Raw genomic sequence first — 22409 nt, 5'->3', positions numbered from 1 at the left:
TTATGGGGCCGGTCCTCAACCCCAGATCCTATGTGCTATTTGCTGCAGACTCATCGGATGGGTCTGGTGACTTTCTGTAGCCATACCCCGCGACCCTTGCAGAGTTGGTAGACAACTTGGAGTATGCCTGCCCTAGGATTCTGTATCCCGACAGCGCCAGTCCTGTGGAAGCAGCTGCCCTGCTTCTCCCCAGCGACTGTGTGTTGAATGTCTTGGCCCACAGAGGTGTGCACGGCATGTCCACTCCACTCTGTGCCTGAAGCTGAACTCCCTGTGGTTGTGGTGCTGTGTGGTCTGAGCTGATGCCCCCAGTTGCTGCCATCGGCTTGTTCCCTACTCTCACTAGGTCAACCTGCTCTTCCCACTGTGCTCATAACTCCTCCTGATGGTTGCTTCTCCCTGACCCTGAGTCCCCAGTCCTGAGGATTTGGGTAACCCCTGGTGTGGTGGCGTCCTGTAAACCCACCGCTGTAGTGGCCCCCTACTGTGATCCGACCCTGGCCCAGTCCCCATTGGGGAGGGCAACCCACTGTCTGTATGTTTGTATATGTGTAAACCGGCCTCAACCTTCCTTGGACCTAGGATGAGTGCTAGGGTAGATGCTGGGGTGGCCATCATGAGGTATGGGACCTCTTGCCCACTAGTTCAGTAACCCGGGAGGCAGGGCACCAACAGGGGAAGTGAGGAGCCATCTCACACAGCATTCAGTTAGCTCCTGGCGCAGCAAGCGGCAGGTCAGATGCAGAGAGAGACAAGCAAAGACACGGATAGTTCGGGGCCTGTGATCTAGAGCGGAAAGCTCAATCCGGGTTCTTAGGAAAGAAGGGGAATCTCAGGGTTCGCAAGGAGTGCACGGCCCAGGAGCTGGGGTGGAGGGAAACCGTCGAAAGGTGACGCAAAGAAGGAAACACTGGCCTCGACCTCCGAAGTATCCAGGATCGGCTGGAGCCCATCACAACATAGCTCGGTACTCCAACGGCAGTGTGTTTTCAGTAAGTAAAAGAACTTCAACTGCGCACTGTGTCATCCCATCACACCGGCGCTCGCATCCTCGCGCCTCTTTGCCATAGGCGACTACTACCATCTCTCTGCCTGTGCAGAGCTGGACCATCTGAGCTGCGTTGTCATCCGCCCCAGAGAAGTCCTGCAGCGGTGGCTAATACTGGACGCACACCACAGGGGGCGTCACGAACAACTACTCCCATCGTCCCCATCCTCAGCTTTATTAACACCACCAGAGTCATGGAACCGGGTAAGGCCACTGCGGCGACCCAGGAGAAGAACCGTGGCCCAGTGACTGGTAACCCCGAGACCCAGTGGGCGCATCATATTCCCAGTATAAGGAAAATTAGACACAAGTATAACTGAATATATCTGACCACTACAATACATAACTCGGCGGAGCAATGTTCCTGATACCTTATTTCTGATTTTTCAAACGTACACACTCAGCCAATGCAAGATCAAAATGTGGTAGCAGGGTGGGCTTACATTTTCCAACTTAAGGCCTTAAATGACCACCTGTCGGCTATATACAAGCTAATTAGCGGTTATTTAAAGGGGTTGTCCAGGTTTAGCAAGAAAGTCTGCAGACATGTGAATCATCTCAAAGTGCACAGTGCATGCTGTCAGGATTCTTCTGTGCCGGTGGTGAGACCAGGTGGTCATTTGATCGCAAGCATACGATATGCATACTTCAGGCTACATTCTGACTAGACATGTGTAACACCCCGGGGTCGAAGGGTTTTCACCCGACACGTTGCCGGGCTGGGGATGGAGATCCTCTGCGTCGTCATGGGCTTGCCTGGCCCGATTTTGTGCGCCGAGACATACAGGAGGGAGGGAAGGCGGTGGACGGGAGGAAGGATGGAGGATGGGGGTGGTCGTGACGGATAGGAAAGTCTTTCATGATAACGACGCCACCTGTGGTACGCGGTTAGGGATGGGCCGCCACTGCAGGTTCTGCTCTCTGGGGCTGATGGTGAGGGTCGCAGCCGGGATGGTGTCGCTCCCCACAGGCGGAGCGGGGTTACCTGGGGGAGGATGATGGAGGACGACGAGGATAGTGGTAATCCCCGTTGGCACCGCAGCGCTGGGTGACCATGACGGCAAATGAGAGAGAGAGACAGAGGCTGCGGTTCCAGGTCTTTTACTCACAGGTAGTTCAGGTGCTACCCCAGAGTACCAATCTCCACCACAATGGGCTCCAGACGATCCTGAAGGTCATGTCCGGGGTGTGTCAGCCTATAGGCCCTTCCTCCTTTGATGCACTAAGTATCAGATCCCCGTGGAGTGAAGCACTTGGGGATCCCGGTGTCAGTAAAGTGTCCCGTTCTGTATGCTGATATTGATACCCAGTCATGATAAACCCAACAGCCGAGGATGGTATTCTCAAGCAGGGGACACTCATCGTTATTGGGCCCCCCAGCCTAAAAATAGCAGCCTGCAGCCACCCAGAATTGTTGCATAGTTTTCTACCAGGAGATGCAAATTTGGTGCTGAACTGTCTGCATTATATTTCTGCACCATATTTGCATCTCCTGGCAAGAAACTGCAAAACTGAAGCCTTAATGGGAATATGTCATAAGAAAATTAATTATTGTTTTAATTAATATTTTATATGTAACAATTCTCTCTACAATTTAAAAATTGATCTTGCAATTTCACTTTCAACAGTAAATTCATCATGTTCTGTAGACCTCCATTTTAGAAGTAATCATCATCAACAGGCAGGATTCCAGTAAAATACCTAAATATAGCTAACACAAGATATCCTCATTTAGTGTTGGTAATGGTCACACTGACCTCTGCACAGGGCACATCTTATAGCTATAAAACCTTTTCACCTCTTAAAGGGATTATCCTGGACTTTTTTTTTCCCTTATAGGGCTACCTGCCTGTTCTTCCACCTTTAGAGTGGTCACGGACGCCATGTCGGTAAGTCTTCTGCTTCCTGCAATATTACATTAACACAGCAGTTCCTTCTCTTCCACTCTGCTCTGTCTACAGGTCCCTGCTGACAGCATGCTAGTTGACTACTGGCTCCTCGCTACCTCACTGTGGGAAACTGTCTTTCAATCAGCATGGCGTTGGCAATGATGGTTTGTCAATAGAGCAGAGCGAAAGAGAAAGAGCTGCTCTGTGGACATGAGGCCAAGGAGAAGCAGGAGAATCACCACCTGAGTTAGGAGAGATCGGAACAGGGCAGAACAAGGCGAAAGATAGCAACTTCTGGAGTGTAAGTTCTTAGCATCATAGTAAAAAAACCCCAAAAGTAATGAATTACTCCTTTAACCCTTTCTGCACAGTGGTTAGAAAACTCTCCCATAGATGTCAATGAACATCTCCTGCACATGGCTTATGTCCAAGTGGCTTCAATTCCATCTCGCTGCTTTGAAGTATATTTCTAAATGATATTGACATAAGATCAAGCAAAATTCCTCCAACCACAATCGAAGACACAAAATAGAACATAAAAAAAATCTGGAATAAGAAAAAAAAAAAAAAAAAGATTATAAAATAGTATATTTCAGTATCAGATTTTAATTGTTACAAAATATAAGTAATACATTCTCTTTGAATCCACAGCTTTTATTTTTATCTCATAAAGAGATCTTTGTGAATGGCCAAGGTATACAGTGATCCTCCAACAGCCTGTATTTTTAAATTTTTCATATTATTTAAAAAGTCTCTGCAATATGAGACACCTTAAGCTCATTTAATAGATAGTGACAAATCTACACATCATGTACAAATCATGTTGTCTTACGACCCAAAATTCACTCCAAAGTACTGGGCACTATGCCCTGATTCATTAAAGGGAATCTGTCATCAGGTTTTTGCTCTCCTGAGTGCAGCATAATTTAGAGATAGAGACCCTGATTCCAGCGATGTCACTTACTGAGCTGTTGTCTGTTATTTTGATAAAATCACAGTGTTTTCTGCTACAGTCCTAGCAGTTATTTAAATGTGGAGCTCCATAACCCCACCTTAAGGCCGCTTTACACGTTGCGATATCGTGACCGATATCGCTAGCGTGGGTACCCACCCCCATCGGTTGTGCGACATGGGCAAATCGCTGCCCGTGGCGCACAACATCGCCCAGACCCGTCACACTACTTACCTGCCCTGTGACGTCGCTGTGACCGGCGAAACGCCTCCTTTCTAAGGGGGCGGTTCGTTCAGCATCACAGCGACGTCCCAGCTGCGTCATTGAACCGCCGCCCAATAGAAGCGGAGGGGCGGAGATGAGCGAGACAAACATCCCGCCCACCTCCTTCCGTCCACATTGCGGGCGGGAGGCAGGTAGGGAGAGGTTCCTCGTTCCTGCGGTGTCACACGGAGCGATGTGTGCTGCCGCAGGAACGAGGAACAACATCGTTACTGCTGCAGCAACGATATTCGAGAATGGACCCCCATGTCACCGATGAGCGATTTTGCACGTTTTTGCAACGATGCAAAATCGCTCAAAAGGTGTCACATGCAACGGTATTGCTAAAGCGGCCGGATGTGCGTCACAAATTCCGTGACCTCAACGAGATCGCTTGAGCAATGTCGCAGCGTGTAAAGCGGCCTTTAATCTCTCATTGGCAGATTTCTGCCCATACACAATGGCAGCTTTCTGTTTACAATCATTGGTGGGGGTGGGATTATACAGAGCTAATGAGTATGCTGGCCTACCTAGCAGCAGGCCAAGTAGTCCTCTGATTAAACAGTGATTTTATCAAAACTACACTAAGCAGCCCAGTAAGTGCCACATTGCTGGGATCAGGCTCACTGCCCCTATGTTATGCTGCTGTCAGCTTAAGCGGCAACAACAGATTCCCTTTAAGACTGGTGTTTCGTACAACAGTCTAAAGGCCCTGTCACACAGAGATAAATCTGCGGCAGATCTGTGGCTGCAGTGAAATTGTGGACAATCAGTGCCAGGTTTGTGGCTGTGTACAAATGGAACAATATGTCCATGATTTCCCTGCAACCACAGATCTGCCAAAGATTTATCGCTGTGTGTGACGGGGCCTTTAATGATAGATAGGTGTGCATAATTAAGATGTGCAGAATTCATAAAAAGAAGCACACCATTTAATGAATTTGGCTTATGTAAACAGTGACGTACACCTCCCCAAAAATGCTACTCCAATCGGGGACTTGGAGAAACATTTTTGGCATAAGAAATGCTGCTCCTTTTGAATTATGTCGTTGGTGGATGTAGCCACTCCTTGTCCTTGCTGCTCCCCATTTCCTCCAGTTCTTGCACCCAATACTGGTGTGAAAACTACAAAACTTGTATAATTTTTGCATAGCCGCTGGTTGTGCAAAATAGTGTGCAACATTTCTCAGTGTATAATTTGTCTGGGGTAAACACTTTGATGAATCGGGCTCTGTGTGACTCCTGTATGTCTAAATTGCTGTTTGCTGTCTGATGGTAAATATAATCCGTCTCTAGAAGAAGAAATACCAACACGGGTCACAGGAATTGGGAGCGGGTCTTTGTCTCTTCGCTCCTGTCTAACAGCATGCTGGCATAACAAAAAGCTGGGCTTTCATTTCAAGTTAGGCAAACCATTGGGCAGAAATGGCATAAAGTGAGGAAAATTAAGTTCCTGCAACTATAGTTCTGATGAAGAGGAACTGCCCACTCAAAAACACAGTGGGCAGCAAATAACAGAGCATGAGAATCAGAACAGTTCAGGACATAGATTGGTATGTGCACCAAAAGTTTCAACTTGTTGTGGGGAAGAATGCCGAAAAGACCATCCGTTTCTACAGGTTTTGTGGAAAGGACCGGTACACTTTAAAGGGAACTTGTCACCCAATTTGGCGACTATAAGCTGCAACCACCACCACTGAACTCTTATATACAGTATTCTAGAATGCTGTATATATACAAGTGCCCAGGCCGCTGTGTAGAATGTAAAAAACACTTTTATAATACTCACCTAAGGTGGGGTCCGTACCGATGGGTGTTACTGCTCTCTGGTCCAGCGCCTCCTCTCTGCAGGGATCGCCGTCCTCCGACATCTGAGGCTCGTGTGCAGGATGCATCCTAAGTCATGCATTGAGGTCCTGCTCAGGTCAGATCAAAGTATTGTAGTGCTAATGCGCCAGCGGTCTTTAACCTTTCATCACGCCTGCGCATTACAGTACTTTGGTCTTCCCTCAGCAGAGAAGATCAAAATGTGCCTGCGCAGGACCGCAAGGTTGGCTTGTGTGGATGACAGACATGTTATGAACACTGGGCTGGGAAGGAGGATGGAGATCGCAGCAGAGAGATGGCACCGGACTGGAGTGAGGAGGCGCTGGACCGGAATTCAGCGACACCCATTGGACTGGACTGCCCCCTTAGGTGAGTATTATAAAAGTGTTTTTTAAGTTATACAGCCTGACCTAGGCACTTATATACAGAATTCTTGAATATTGTATGTAAGAGCCCAGTGGTGGTGGCCGCAGCTTATAGTCGCCAAATCTGGTGATATGTTCCCTTTAAATCTTCAAATTTTTTAAGAAGACTCACAATATTACATTATTGTATCTAAAATGAGATTTTAATGACTGAGGGTATTTCTTGGTTGATCATATGGTTAGGCAATAGGCACTTATGTAGAAAGACTGACGAGACTTTCTTGGAGGAAACCTAGAGAGACATTAATGACTATATAATCAGATAACCAATGGCTAGGCACAACATAAAAGATCAGAAGCTTTATCTGAACAGGCTTTATGAATTATGCAGACAAACATTTCCAAGACAGACAGTGATATAAAATGCAGATTTAAATTATAAACTGAAAAGCGGGTACAAATATGCACATTCTGATAATAAGTTAGCTAGTGGCCCCATAAACATTGACACTCATTTCATGCAGCATTAAAAAGAAAAAAAAGGAACAAAAGGAAAAAAAAAAAATCCAGAAAACGAAAACACCCATGCATGATGTAGGGCAATGAAGCTTCATGAATGGTCAGTCCCATGTAAAGTATCCATTCATTCTGTGCAAGAGACAATGTAAACTCTAGAATGAGGGAAACTGTTCTTGTTTGGCTCATTATGTGATGGTTCCAGCTTTGATTTATGTCGTTCAGAAGTTATGGAAAAATATACACAATACAAAAATCCACCTTTACTGTGGTTGCCCATGATGCAGTCAGAAATCCAGACAATATTTGGAGCTCCATATTTTAAGTTCAATGTTCATAAATATATTTAAAAAATATTGAGGACCTGAATGTACATCAGATATCCCTTTCAAATATGGAGTGCCCTGCTGTGCAGGGTGAAGCGTGATTGTATGCAACGCCTGCAGCATTAAGCTGTTGTTCCTTCTATCCCACCCCAATCACATGTTCTCTTTGACCTGCACTGAGAGTTAAGAGGTCCAAAAGACCTTGGAACATTTGGGATGTTCCCTATTGCTCTTTTAACTGGAGAATTTATGTGATCATTTGGGTCCCAAAAGCTTCTGGTCTGGACATTCACATCTCCTTGTTATCCATTTCAGAAGGTCATAAATATATAAATATATATTTATCAAACCAATTCTTAAAAACAGAGATGGTAGGAGTCTCCTAATGTAGCTCTGCAGATTTGAAACGTCTTGACCAAAGTGCAAATTATTCTCCTACTAATGGGTTGCGATCATCATGAGGGCCCTTGATCTTCTTTGGGAAAATGGAAATTGACGTGGAAGGTTTGTAAAATATGCTCCATATTTCTCCTGCAGATCCTCGATGGCAACTGTCAAAACTGGTGGGTGATGCCAACCTCTGAGACCTTAAGGAAAGAAAATAATTGTTAGACTTCAAGTGAAATACGAATTATGTATAATGTCCCTATTTTTCATAACCAGCCAAGGTAAAGCAGACAGCTGCTCGCTGGTATAATCAGGCTGGGAAGGCCCATGGTTATTTGGCCCTTCACAGTTTAAAAATACCTGCCTACAGCAACTCCAGAATTGCCAATCAGGGTAATATTTTTTGTGGTTGATGTCAGCTGTATATCAGCTGGCATCAAACCCAGTGGTAAGCAATGGAGAGGCGTCTAGCAGAAACGCTCATTATTAACCAGTAAGTATAAAGATAATAAAACACACATTAAAATACTTTATTTAAAAAACACTCCAACTCTTGCCCTGGTTCACCAATTCAATTAAAAAAATAAAAAAGAAAAAGCTATAAAGGTCCAAAGTAGTCCTCCAAATCCAAGATAGTCCACAAATGGGAATCCAAAAGGCATCAAAAGAGACAGGTAAAGAAGTAAAAACAAGAGAAAGTCCCTTGTTCACCAATTCATTATTAAAAAAAATCCCCACAGCTCTGACGTAATCGATGATGTTCAAACGATTCTGTCGCACAACCCATGAAGCTGGTTCTAAAAATGACGCTTCATAGATCCCTTCCAGTTAGACTGCACCCTGTGATACCCGGTGACTATGATGAGTGCAGCCTGATCAGCAGTGATCTATGAAGCGAGGCTCCATACAGAATCGATCGATATTGTGTAAATACCATGGACTGCGTCAGAGCTGCGGGGATTGTTTTCTAATAATAAATTTAATAAATAAGCCAGGGAAGGAGTAATAATAAATAAGTAATAATAATAAGTAATTATAAGTATTATAATATAATAAATAATAATAATAATAATAATAATAATAATAATAATAATAATATAATATAAGTATTATAATAAGTAGTAATAATAAGTAATAATAAATAAATAAGCCAGGGAAGGAGTCTTGCGAGGATAATTTGCATATTCCCAGTGCCTTCTGGGATAAGTGAAGAGTCACCGCGAGCTCAAGGAGAACCGGGTTTTGGCCGTTACAGCCGGAAGGAAGACTTCTGAAAGCCAGGGAAGGAGTCTTGCGAGGATAATTTGCATATTCCCAGTGCCTTCTGGGATAAGTGAAGAGTCACCGCGAGCTCAAGGAGAACCGGGTTTTGGCCGTTACAGCCGGAAGGAAGACTTCTGAAAACCGCGCGCCGCTAATTTTAGCCTGTCTTCTTCATTGTGAGCGTGAGTGAGCAAAGTGTGAGCAAAAGTAAGTGTGAGTAGAATTGTTTGTATTTAGTTGTTTAATTACTTAACATTTGTTTAGTGCTATCCCCATTAGAAAATGTGCTCCACTATTGCTAATGCGATCCAGTGTACATCTTGTCTCATGTATGCAGTCCTTGAAAAGCCGTTCGAGGGTGCATACTGTTGTTCGAGATGTGAGCAAGTTGCACATTTGGAAGCCCAGATACTGGATCTAAATGAGCAGCTGGCAACTCTGAGATGCATTAGCAATATGGAAAGGAGTGTGCTGCTCACTGAGCAGCAGCTTGCTGGGTCAGATGTGGGGGAGGATCGTAGTAGGGAGCGGCAGGACGGTGGGGTAGGTAGCTGGGTGACAGTTAGAAAGGGGGTAAAGGGAAAAGTGCTAGGAAGGCTAGTCCTGAACTGACACACCCCAATAGGTTTGCAAACTTGGCAGATGAGGGGGATGTCATTACAGGGGTAGCATTGCTGCAGCAAGGCATGACCTCTGAATGCCAGAGGAGTGTCTGCTCCAGTAAGGGGGGGAATAGGAGTGCAGGGCAGGCAAGACAGGTACTGGTAGTGGGGGACTCAATTATTAGGGGGACAGATAGGGCAATCTGTCACAAAGACAGGGATCGCCGAACAGTGTTGTCTTCCTGGCGCTCGAGTTCGGCACATCGCTGATCGGGTTGACAGATTACTGGGAGGGGCTGGGGAGGACCCAGCGGTCATTGTACACATTGGCACAAATGACAAAGTTAGAGGTAGGTGGAAGGTCCTTAAAGATGATTTCAGGGAATTAGGTTGTAAGCTTAAAGCATGGACCTCAAAGGTGGTATTTTCGGAAATACTACCTGTGCCACGAGCCACACCAGAGAGGCAAAGAGAGATCAGGGAGGTTAACAGGTGGCTCAGGAATTGGTGTAGGAAAGAGGGTTTTGGGTTCCTGGAGAATTGGGCCGACTTTTCAGTTGGCTACAGATTCTATGCTAGGGATGGGCTGCATCTTAATGGGGAAGGTGCAGCTCTGCTGGGGCAGAAAATAGCTAGAAGGTTGGAGGAGTGTTTAAACTAGGAATGGGGGGCGAGGGTATTCACTTTATAGAAGGGGAATGTAGTGCAGATAGTGACCAGGGCACAAGTAATGAAATTGGGGGTGGTACGGGGGGAAGGGTTAGGACAGTTAATACAGTAAGCAGGAATACAGGTACAGAGTCATACGTAACGTGCATGTACACTAATGCCCGAAGCCTCACAAATAAGGTGGAGGAATTAGAATTAATATTGTTGGAAGAAAATTATGATATAGTGGGGATATCAGAGACATGGCTGGATGAGAGCTATGACTGGGCTGTTAATTTACAGGGTTATAACCTATTCAGGAATGACCGTACAAATAAGCGAGGGGGAGGTGTGTGTCTATATGTAAAATCATCCTTAAAACCCATCCTGCGTGACAACATATGTGAGGGTACTGAGAATGTAGAGTCCCTATGGGTGGAGATAAGGGGGGGGGGAGAATGAATAATAAAATACTGATAGGGGTGTGTTATAAGACGCCGAATATTATGGAAGAGGTAGAGAATCACCTCATAAAGCAAATTGATAAAGCAGCGAGTCTCGGAGAGGTAATTATTATGGGGGACTTTAACTATCCTGATATAAATTGGGGAACAGAAACTTGCAGTTCCAGCAAAGGAAATAGATTTTTGATAACAATGAAAGATAATTACCTTTCACAAATGGTACAGGACCCCACAAGAGGGGGAGCACTACTAGACCTTGTACTAACCAATAGGCCAGACCGCATATCAAATATACAAGTTGGGGGTTACTTGGGGAATAGTGATCACAAAATAATAAGTTTTCATGTATTCTTTAGTAAGATGTCTAGTAGAGGGGCTACAAGGACACTAAACTTCAGGAAAGCAAATTTTAAATGGTTGAGAGATGATCTTAGTGCAATAAACTGGGATGATGTACTAAGTAATAAAAGTACACAAAGCAAATGGGAGACTTTTATGAGCATCCTGAATAGGGCTTGTGCAGAAAATATACCCTATGGGAACAAACATGATAGAAATAGGAGGAAACCCCTATGGCTAAATAGAGCTGTAAGGGAAGCAATAAAAGAAAAACAGAAAGCCTTAAAAGAATTAAAGAGGGTAGGTAGTGATGAGGCATTATATAATTATAGAAAATTAAATAAAATATGTAAAAAGCAAATTAAGTTAGCTAAGTTTGAGACAGAGAGACTCATTGCGAGAGAAAGTAAAAATAATCCTAAAATATTCTTTAACTACATAAACAGTAAAAAACTGAAAAGCGATAGTGTTGGCCCCCTTAAAAATAGTCTTGGTGAAATGGTGGAAGGGGATGAGGGTAAAGCCAACCTGCTGAATGACTTTTTTTCTACGGTTTTTATACAAGAAAATGCCATGGCAGATGACATGACCAGTGATACCATAAATTCACCCTTGAATATTACCTGCTTAACCCAGCAGGAAGTACGCCGCCGCCTCGAAATCACTAAGGTTGACAAATCTCCGGGCCCGGATGGCATACACCCCAGAGTACTACAGGAATTGAGTTCTGTGATAGATAGACCATTATTTTTAATCTTCTCAGATTCCTTAATAACAGGGCCGGTACCGCAGGACTGGCGCATAGCAAATGTAGTGCCAATATTCAAAAAGGGGACAAAAACTGAGCCGGGAAATTATAGGCCGGTAAGTTTAACCTCTACGGTTGGTAAAATCCTTGAGGGTTTCTTGAGAGATGCTATACTGGAGTATCTCAAGAAAAATAACCCTATGACAAAGTATCAACATGGGTTTATGAGGGATCGATCCTGTCAAACTAATTTGATCAGCTTCTATGAAGAGGTAAGTTCAAGTCTGGACCAGGGAAATGCAGTGGATGTTGTGTATATGGACTTTTCAAAAGCTTTTGATACGGTGCCACACAAAAGGTTGGTACATAAAATGAGAATAATGGGGATAGGGGAAAATATGTGTAACTGGGTTAAAAACTGGCTAAGTGATAGGAAACAAAGGGTGGTTATTAATGGTACGTACTCGGACTGGGTCTCAGTTCATAGTGGGGTACCACAGGGGTCAGTATTGGGCCCGCTTCTTTTCAACATATTTATAAATGACCTTGTTGGGGGCATGCGGAGTAGAATTTCAATATTTGCAGATGATACTAAACTCTGCAGGGTAATCAATACAGAGGAGGATAATTTTATATTACAGGGAGATTTATGTAAATTGGAGGATTGGGCTGAGAAGTGGCAATTGAAGTTTAATGTAGATAAATGTAAGGTCATGCACTTGGGTAGAGGAAATAACATTTATGATTATGTACTTAATTGTAGAACACTGGGTAAAACAGGCACAGAAAAAGACTTGGGTGTATGGGTGGATGGTAAACTTCACTTTAGTGGACAGTGTCAGGCAGCTGCTGCCAGGGCTAATAAAATAATGGGATGTATTAAAAGAGGTATAAGTGTTCATGAAAAAAATATAGTTCTACCTCTGTACAAGTCACTAGTGCGACCGCACTTAGAATACTGTGTACAATTCTGGTCACCGATATATAAGAAGGACATAGCTGAACTGGAGAGGGTGCAGAGAAGAGCGACCAAGATTATTAGAGGAATGGGTGGGCTGCAATACGAAGACAGGTTATTAAACTTGGGGTTATTTAGTTTGGAAAAACGAAGGCTTAGGGGGGATCTAATCACAATGTATAAATATATGAGGGGACAGTACAGAGACCTTTCCAAAGATCTTTTTACACCTAGGCCTGCGACTGGAACACGGGCGCATCCGCTACGTCTTGAGGAAAGAAGGTTTAATCATAATCACAGACGAGGATTCTTTACTGTACGAGCAGTGAGACTATGGAACTCTCTGCCACATGATGTTGTAATGAGTGATTCACTACTAACATTTAAGCAGAACCTGGATGCCTTTCTTGAAAAATTTAATATTACCAGTTATGTATATTAGATTTTATGACAGGGTATTGATCCAGGGAACTAGTCTGATTGCCGGATGTGGAGTCAGGATGGAAATTTTTTCCCCATTGGAACTTGTTTGCCACATTGGGGTTTTTTTTGCCTTCCTCTGGATCAACATGTTAGACTACGGGTTGAACTAGATGGACTTAGAGTCTCCCTTCAACCTTAAAAAAACTATGAAATTGGTGAAGGAGGGACTGTCTCTTGTTTTTATTTCTTTACCTCTCTCTTTTTAAATCTTTCAGATTTCCCTTTGTAGACTACATCGGATTTGGTGGACAGCTTTGGATCTTAATGGCCAGCTTTGGATCTTAATGGGTTTTTATAAACAAATTGGTAAACCAGGGCAAGAGTTGGGGAGCATTTTTTTAAAAATAAAATATTTTTGTGTGTTTTATCTTTTTACTTAACTGGGTTAATAATGGCAGTGTCTAAAAGACGCCTCACCAATACTAACCCATAGGCTTGATACCAGCTGACAATACGCAGCTGACTTCAACCCCCTTAAATAATACCTGGATTGCCACCGCAATCAAGGGCAATCAAGAATAGGTAAGGTGAAGTGCCAGAATTAGTGCATCAAATGTAATGTTTTAGGGCGGCCTATCACACTCCCTAATCAGATTCGATTCACATAGTCCCTCTACAACTTCTCACAACATAACTCCACATCAAACTCCATGGCACCCAAAGGCATCTCAAGGCTCTGGCCCACTGGTCCAGGAAACCATTATCTATCCCCCATTTCCGTGAGATGGCTGGATTGTCATTGTAAATAAACACTTGAACCTTGCCTCTCCCCCCATCTCATTGTAGATTGTAAGCTCTCACGAGCAGGGTTGTGTTTTTTCTTTTTTTTTCCTCTAAATATTGTATTTCTATAACTGTTACTTGTTTGTATATGATCCTCCTGAATTGTAAAGCGCTGCGGAATATGTTGGCGCTATAGCAATAAAGATTATTATTATTTATTATTATTAATGTTATAATTCTGGGGCAGCTAAAGGCTGGTATTTTTAGCATGGCCAAATAACTATGGACCTTGCCAGCCTGGTAATTTCAGCCTACAGCTGTTTGTTTACAATGGCTGGTTATCAAAAATAGGGGGCACCTCATGCTATTTTTTTTAAATTTATTTATTAGGGTGAAAAAGGCTAAAAACACCTTTTAGTGCCTTTCATGTGGCACTAAAGGGTGTTTTTAGCCTTGTTTGACCTAATAAATAATTAAAAAGAATTATGTGGAGTCCCCCCTATTTTTGATAATTAGCATTGGTAAAGCAGACAGCTGGGGGCTGATATTATCAGGCTGGGAAGGTCCATGGATATTGGCCCCTTCTCAGCCTAAAAGTACCAGCCTGCAGCCACCCTAGAATTGGCACATCTCTTAGATGTGCCAATTCAGGCACTTTGCCTGACTCTTCATGATTACCCTGGTTTAGTGGCCATCAGGATAATATTTTTTGGGATTGATGTCAGCTGTGATGTAAGCTGGCATTAAACCCAGGTAATGGAGTAATGGAGAAGCATCTATCAGTCATCCCCACTGCTAACTTGGTAAGTGAAAAGAAAAAAAAAAGAGACAAGAGAAAATAGTTAATTTGAATAAAAACTCCCCCACACTGTTCACCAATTTATTATCATAAATATTCCCATGAAGCTCTGTCATGGTCCACAATCCATGAATGCAGCTCACGCAACTGAATAGCAATAAAGCACAGCTATTCACAGGTGCTGGGTAGTGATGACAACGCACATCGGCGTTACTGGGTCTCGCTGAGTACAGCGTTGAGCGGGCGGCGCTGATGAGCGTTGTAGTCACTACCCTGTGCCTGAGACTAGCTATACTTTACTATTATTCCCAGTCACCAGAGCTGCATTCGTACATCGTGCACTACGATGGAACTTTGTGGGAACATTTTTGATAATAAATTGGTGAACGAGGGATAGTATGGGGGAGTCATTATTCAAATAAGCTATTTTTTTCCTGTGTGTGTTTTTTTATTTGCACTTACCGGATCAGTAATGGGGTGCTTGATAGTCGTCTCTCAATTACTAACCCTTGGGCTTGACGCCAGGTGACATTAGACAGCTAACATCAACCCCCTAAATTATTATCCCTATTGCCACATCTCCAGGGCAATTGGGAAGAGCTGGGTAAAGCTCCAGAATTGGAGATCTAATAGATACGCTAATTCTGGGGTGTCTGCAGGCTAGTATTTTTAGGATGGGTATGGGCAAATAACCATGAACCTTCCCAATCTGGTAATATCAGCCCCCAGCCATCTGCTTTATCTTTGCTGGATATCAAAAATGGGCTGAACATCACGTCATTTATTTAAATTAAATATTTATTTATTTATTTAGGTCCCAGCAGTGACCTGGGCATCAAAACGCCTTTCTCATGGTGTTTCCATCCATTTCAGCTATTTTCCTGCCTCCCCAACCCTCTAGTTAGGGTCTTTTGGAAAAATGCTTGCTCCCCATTGACTTTCATTACACTCGTTACTCGAATTGAGCCCGTCCGGGTGTCCGACCTACTCGATTTTAGTAACAACAGCACAACAATTTACATGAATATTTATCTCTTGAGTATTATATTGTAAAATATACTGTATTAATAGGACATGCTGAGATCTTATGAATTAATATGTACACCTCTCAAGAGCTACAGCTAATCTCCCTTTGTTATATTTTGTCCTTTTTGTGCGCATGTTTTAGATATTTTCTTCCTGAAGGCAGTGATTAGTTTTCATTACTGGTATCTGCAGGATTGCACATGCATGTTTGGGGGATATTGGGGGGGGTACTCATGTTCTGGACATGATATAGTCATTCAGAAAAGTAGTTCAACACAGCATTTGGACTCTGCTCAGAAAATCTGTGTCATGGATTACTGCACTATGTGCAGAATTATTAGGCAAATGAGTATTTTGATCACATGATACTATTTATACATGTTGTCCTACTCCAAGCTTGAGAACCAACTGCCAATTAAGTAAATCAGGGGATGTGCATCTCTGTAATGAAGAGGGGTGTGGTGTAATGATATCAACACCCTATATAAGGTGTTCTTAATTATTAGGCAACTTCATTTCCTTTAGCAAAATGGGTCAGAAGAGAGATTTGACGGGCACTGAAAAGTCCAAAATTGTGAGATGTCTTGCAGAGGGATGCAGCAGTCTTGAAATTGCCAAAATTTTGAAGCATGATGACCGAACAATCAAGCATTTCATGGCAAATAGCCAAAAGGGTCGCAAGAAGTGTGTTGGGCAAAAAAGGCGTAAAATAACTGCCCATGAATTGAGGAAAAATCAAGCATGAAACTGCCAAGATGCCATTTTCCACCAGTTTGGCCATATTTCAGAGCTGCAACATTACTGGAGTATCAAAAATCACAAGGTGTGCCATACTTAAGGACATGGCCAAGGTAAGGAAGGCTAAAAAACGACCACCTTTGAACAAGAAACATAAGATAAAATGTCAAGACTGGGCCAAGAAATATCTTAAGACTAATTTTTTTCAAAGGTTTAATGGACTGATGAAATAAGAGTGACTCTTGATGGGCCAGATGGATGGGCCAGAGGCTGGATCAGTAAAGGGTAGAGAGCTCCGCTCCGACTCAGACACCAGCAAGGTGGAGGTGGGGTACTGGTATGGGTTGGTATCATCAAAGATTAACTTTTGGGACCTTTTCGGGTTGAGGATGGAGTGAAGCTCAACTCCCAGACCTACTGCCAGTTTCTGGAAGACAACTTATTCAAGCAGTGGTACTGGAAGAAGTCGGTATCATTCAAGGAAAACATGATTTTCATGCAGGACAATGCTCCATCACATGCATCCAACTACTCCACTGCGTGGCTGGCCAGTAAAGGTCTAAAAGATAAGAAAATAATGAAATGGCCCCCTTGTTCACCTGATCTGAACCCCATAGAGAACCTGTGGTCCCTTATAAAATGTAAGATCTACAGGGAGGGAAAACAGTACACCTCTCAGAACAGTATCTGGGAGGCTGCGGTGGCTGCTGCACGCAATGTTGATCTTAAACAGATAAAGCAACTGACAGAACCTATGAATGCTAGGCTGTTGAGTGTCATAAAGAAAGGTGGCTATATTGGTCACTAATTTTTTGGGGTTTTGTTTTTGCATGTCAAAAATGTTTATTTCTAAATTTTGTTCTGTTACAGTTAGGTCCAGAAATATTTGGACAGTGACACAATTTTCGCGAGTTGGGCTCTGCATGCCACCACATTGGATTTGAAATGAAATCTCTACAACAGAATTCAAGTGCAGATTGTAACGTTTAATTTGAAGTTTTGAACAAAAATATCTGATAGAAATTGTAGGAATTGTACACATTTCTTTACAAACACTCCACATTTTAGGAGGTCAAAAGTAATTGGACAAATAAACCAAACCCAAACAAAATATTTTTATTTTCAATATTTTGTTGCGAATCCTTTGGAGGCAATCACTGCCTTAAGTCTGGAACCCATGGACATCACCAAACGCTGGGTTTCCTCCTTCTTAATGCTTTGCCAGGCCTTTACAGCCGCAGCCTTCAGGTCTTGCTTGTTTGTGGGTCTTTCCGTCTTAAGTCTGGATTTGAGCAAGTGAAATGCATGCTCAATTGGGTTAAGATCTGGTGATTGACTTGGCCATTGCAGAATGTTCCACTTTTTTGCACTCATGAACTCCTGGGTAGCTTTGGCTGTATGCTTGGGGTCATTGTCCATCTGTACTTTGAAGCGCCGTCCGATCAACTTTGCGGCATTTGGCTGAATCTGGGCTGAAAGTATATCCCGGTACACTTCAGAATTCATCCGGCTACTCTTGTCTGCTGTTATGTCATCAATAAACACAAGTAACCCAGTGCCATTGAAAGCCATGCATGCCCATGCCATCACGTTGCCTCCACCATGTTTTACAGAGGATGTGGTGTGCCTTGGATCATGTGCCGTTCCCTTTCTTCTCCAAAGTTTTTTCTTCCCATCATTCTGGTACAGGTTGATCTTTGTCTCATCTGTCCATAGAATACTTTTCCAGAACTGAGCTGGCTTCATGAGGTGTTTTTCAGCAAATTTAACTCTGGCCTGTCTATTTTTGGAATTGATGAATGGTTTGCATCTAGATGTGAACCCTTTGTATTTACTTTCATGGAGTCTTCTCTTTACTGTTGACTTAGAGACAGATACACCTACTTCACTGAGAGTGTTCTGGACTTCAGTTGATGTTGTGAACGGGTTCTTCTTCACCAAAGAAAGTATGCGGCGATCATCCACCACTGTTGTCATCCGTGGACGCCCAGGCCTTTTTGAGTTCCCAAGCTCGCCAGTCAATTCCTTTTTTCTCAGAATGTACCCGACTGTTGATTTTGCTACTCCAAGCATGTCTGCTATCTCTCTGATGGATTTTTTCTTTTTTTTCAGCCTCAGGATGTTCTGCTTCACCTCAATTGAGAGTTCCTTAGACCGCATGTTGTCTGGTCACAGCAACAGCTTCCAAATGCAAAACCACACACCTGTAATCAACCCCAGACCTTTTAACTACTTCATTGATTACAGGTTAACGAGGGAGACGCCTTCAGAGTTAATTGCAGCCCTAAAGGCCCTGTCACACACAGAGATAAATCTTTGGCAGATCTGTGGTTGCAGTGAAATTGTGGACAATCAGTGCCAGGTTTGTGGCTGTGTGCAAATGGAACAATATGTCCATGATTTCACTGCAACCGCAGATCTGCCAAAGATTTATCTCTATGTGTGACGGGGCCTTTAGAGTCCCTTGTCCAATTACTTTTGGTCCCTTGAAAAAGAGGAGGCTATGCATTACAGAGCTATGATTCCTAAACCCTTTCTCCGATTTGGATGTGAAAACTCTCATATTGCAGCTGGTAGTGTGCACTTTCAGCCCATATTATATATATAATTGTATTTCTGAACATGTTTTTGTAAACAGCTAAAATAACAAAACTTGTGTCACTGTCCAAATATTTCTGGACCTAACTGTATATTGGTTTACCTGGTGAAAATAAACAAGTGAGATGGGAATATATTTGGGTTTTATTAAGTTGCCTAATAATTCTGCACAGTAATAGTTACCTGCAAAAACAGATATCCTCCTAAGATAGCCAAATCTAAAAAATCCCACTCCAACTTCCAAAAATATTAAGCTTTGATATTTATGAGTCTTTTGGGTTGATTGAGAACATAGTTGTTGATCAATAATAAAAAAATCCTCTAAAATACAATTTGCCTAATAATTCTGCACACAGTGTATGGCCATTTAGATACCAGTCACTGCTCAAAATAGAGCACTTTTTATGATTTACTGTAAAAACAGAGGCTATATGAGATCATTGCACATGTAACATATTGTGTAGCACATTGACAATTACTGATTGCCAATAAAACAAAGAGGTATTAGGGTGCTGTATGTTTATACAGTTTATTTGAATTGTGCTCCAGAATCTACATGAAAAATTGTTTCAAATACTCTCTGAATAAGCTTGCTATTAACTTTAGCAGGAAAAACGCCTATAGTGCACATGAGGGTGTTTTTGCTAGAAAAAAACAAACGCTACACATTTCACTACTGAATAAAATGGAGAACAAAAACCAAACCCAAAAACAGTGGCAAAAAGCTTAGTTATTTTTTGAGAAGCATGGGTTTTTCAGTTAGAAAATTCCACATAAAAAAACCCCCACATGGACATACCTTTAGGTATACCGTAAATGTTTTGGGGTAATATTCTAGGTTGCCAGCTTATCTAATATTTTATATTTCCATGTTTGTATTAAATTTCAAGTTGGAATGTTAAATATCTACTGTAGTAAAGCAAATTCCCAGATTCCTCACACCTAGAGCTACACTCAGGGATCATGCGCACGTTGCGTACTTACATGCATTTACGCTGCGTACTGCACTGCAGCGTAAATGCATGCGTCCTGCGTCCCCTATGAAGATTGTGCATGACACGTGCGCACAATGCTTTCATGAACGCAGTGATTTGGGTGCTAAAATTTTGACCCAAATCTGTGCGTTCATAAAAGCAGCATGTCAATTATTTCTACGTTCTGGATGCAGCTCCCATCTGTCTATGGTGGGCGCAGCAGCCATAGCGCATGAAATCAACTTTTAACAAAAATACTGCATCCATTACACTGTGTTTCTGCAGGGATTTGAAGTGTACATGTGCTGTCAAATCGCTGCAGAATATTCAGCAGCTACGTGCGCATGAGCCCTAATCCATTTCTTTAGGATTCCATTGTCCCTGACAGATTCTATTCTGCTTTTGGTGCTTTATTATGGGTTTGTGTATTGGATGAGTATTTGCCGCAGATATTTCTGCACCAAAAACCAGAGTGGTAGGAAAAATTCTGAATAAAATAAGAGCAACTTTGACGTGTATTTTCATGCATTTTTGCTTGAATTTTCTCTCATTCATTTGAATGTGTGAAAAGCGCTGCAAAAACGGTGAATGAATTGACAGAACGCTGCAGATTTCAAAAAGAATTTTGATTACTTAAATCAGCAATGAAGAAATAAGCAACATGTGCGTAAGATTTCAGAAATATCCTTTCCTGATACTGTAAAGTGCAATCTTTTTACTAGACTGGTTTACATTACTAAAATGTAAACCAGCTAGAGCCCACTGTAAGCTGATAGCATTTTGTATTGATCATTTACAATTAATTAAATGGTTATTCCAAAAATATCAAGTTGTCTCATTTGTCTTGCTAATTGCTGGAAGGTCCTTAGAATTAATCTCAAGAATGGGGCTCTGGCAGGTCCAGTTTTAGTGGGAACCCTGTGGAAATTGCCCAGTTTGCCCTCCGATAATGCTGGCCCTGGGCTCTGGAACTACAAGAACAATTGGAGGTGCATATGCTTTCCTTTCCTTAATTCCTTATCAATAGTTCTGTGTAAATCGTGGATTATAGCGATTTGCTATTTTCAGCTATTTCTAAAGTGGGCTTTACACGCTACGAGATTGCTACAGCGATCTCGTTGGGGTCACGGATTTTGTGACGTACCTCCAGTCGCTGTAGCGATGCCGTTGCGTGTGACACCTATGAGCGATTTTGCATCGTCGCAAAAACGTGCAAAATCGCTCATCGGCGACATGGGGGTCCATTCTCAAATATCGTTACTGCAGCAGTAACGAAGTTGTTCCTCGTTCCTGCGGCAGGACACATCGCTCCGTGTGACACCGCAGGAATGAGGAAGCTCTCCTTACCTGCCTCCTGGCCACAATGCGGAGGGAAGGAGGTGGGCGGGATGTTACGTCACGCTCATCTCCGCCCCTCCGCTTCTATTGGGTGGCGGTTCAGTGACACTGCTGTGATGTCGCTGTACGAACCGCCCCCTTAAAAAGGAGGCGGTTTGCCGGTCACAGCGACGTCGCAGGGACGGTAAGTAGTGTGACGGGTCCAGACGATGTTGTGCGACACGGGCAGAGATTGGCCCGTGTCGCACAACCGATGGGGGCGGGAACGCACGATGGCGATATCGGTACCGATATCGCAGTGTGTAAAGCGGCCTTAAGACAATGAATGAAATGGAAGTCGAGCATGCACACCTCTGGATGGATCTGTCCTCACTGGGCGTCCCTATGGTTCAAACCCAAGTTATCTCCTTTCTTATAGATAGGATCCAGCTTACTAGCTTGAGAAAAACCCTTTAAAGAACTGTCTAAACTCCTTTGGTGAATCTTGTGAATAGTGAAATAATTTTGGAGTGAATTTTGAGAAGATTTGGCTTAACATTCATAAGCAAATAGTAATAATTTACTGAAAATCACTACAATGAACCTCCAATCAGGTAGCATGTCCGGGACTATATTTAGAGTATACACACAAAATGTAGTCATTGGCTTCCATTGACCTAAAGTGTTCCAGAAGGGTATGAATTTAGCACATGGTCACACAAGTAGGTACCAGCATAAATATTTTAGTATGCTGCATTTTTCAGTTTAAAGCCATCTTGCCATGAAATGTATAGAGTGCACAGCTTGATTGCAGTCTTTTTAGGCCCAAGCATCAGCAAATGTGATCACTAAAGAGGCACGATTTGTCTCAGAAAATACAGAATTTTGGCCAAGGTGAAGGAAAAGAGAGAAAATATTTCACGAGGAAGGAATAGCATTGACTCTCTTACTACGCCTGCACAATGAGATAAGGAGGACATGGATTAAAGTTCCTGGCCAATATAATACCTATCTCGTCCTTGAGACTATAAAGAAATGTCATTTCTGCTGAATTTATGTTTGAGCCATGCCTTATTATAATGGCCATATCAAAATAAACTGACTACTACAATATGAGTTGTAAATCCCAGGCAAGATGAGATTTATGCTCGTCTTATA

General features: G+C 42.8%; 1 protein-coding gene across 1 annotated transcript in view; it reads right to left on the bottom strand.

Moving 5' to 3' along the window:
- Nucleotides 1-3547: 3547 nt before the first annotated feature.
- The window catches only part of KREMEN1 (kringle containing transmembrane protein 1), a 281286-nt gene continuing 262424 nt past the window's right edge, over nucleotides 3548-22409 (bottom strand). The window contains exon 9 of the mRNA XM_075324324.1: nucleotides 3548-7771. Within this exon, the coding sequence (XP_075180439.1) occupies nucleotides 7612-7771 (160 nt within the window). The 3' untranslated portion in view covers nucleotides 3548-7611. The remainder of the gene's footprint in view (nucleotides 7772-22409) is intronic.

Source organism: Anomaloglossus baeobatrachus, chromosome 1 (genome assembly GCF_048569485.1).
Source record: "Anomaloglossus baeobatrachus isolate aAnoBae1 chromosome 1, aAnoBae1.hap1, whole genome shotgun sequence".
Taxonomy (NCBI): Eukaryota; Metazoa; Chordata; class Amphibia; order Anura; family Aromobatidae; genus Anomaloglossus; species Anomaloglossus baeobatrachus.
Note: the sequence above shows the minus strand (reverse complement) of the source record. Positions and strands in the feature narration are given on the sequence as shown.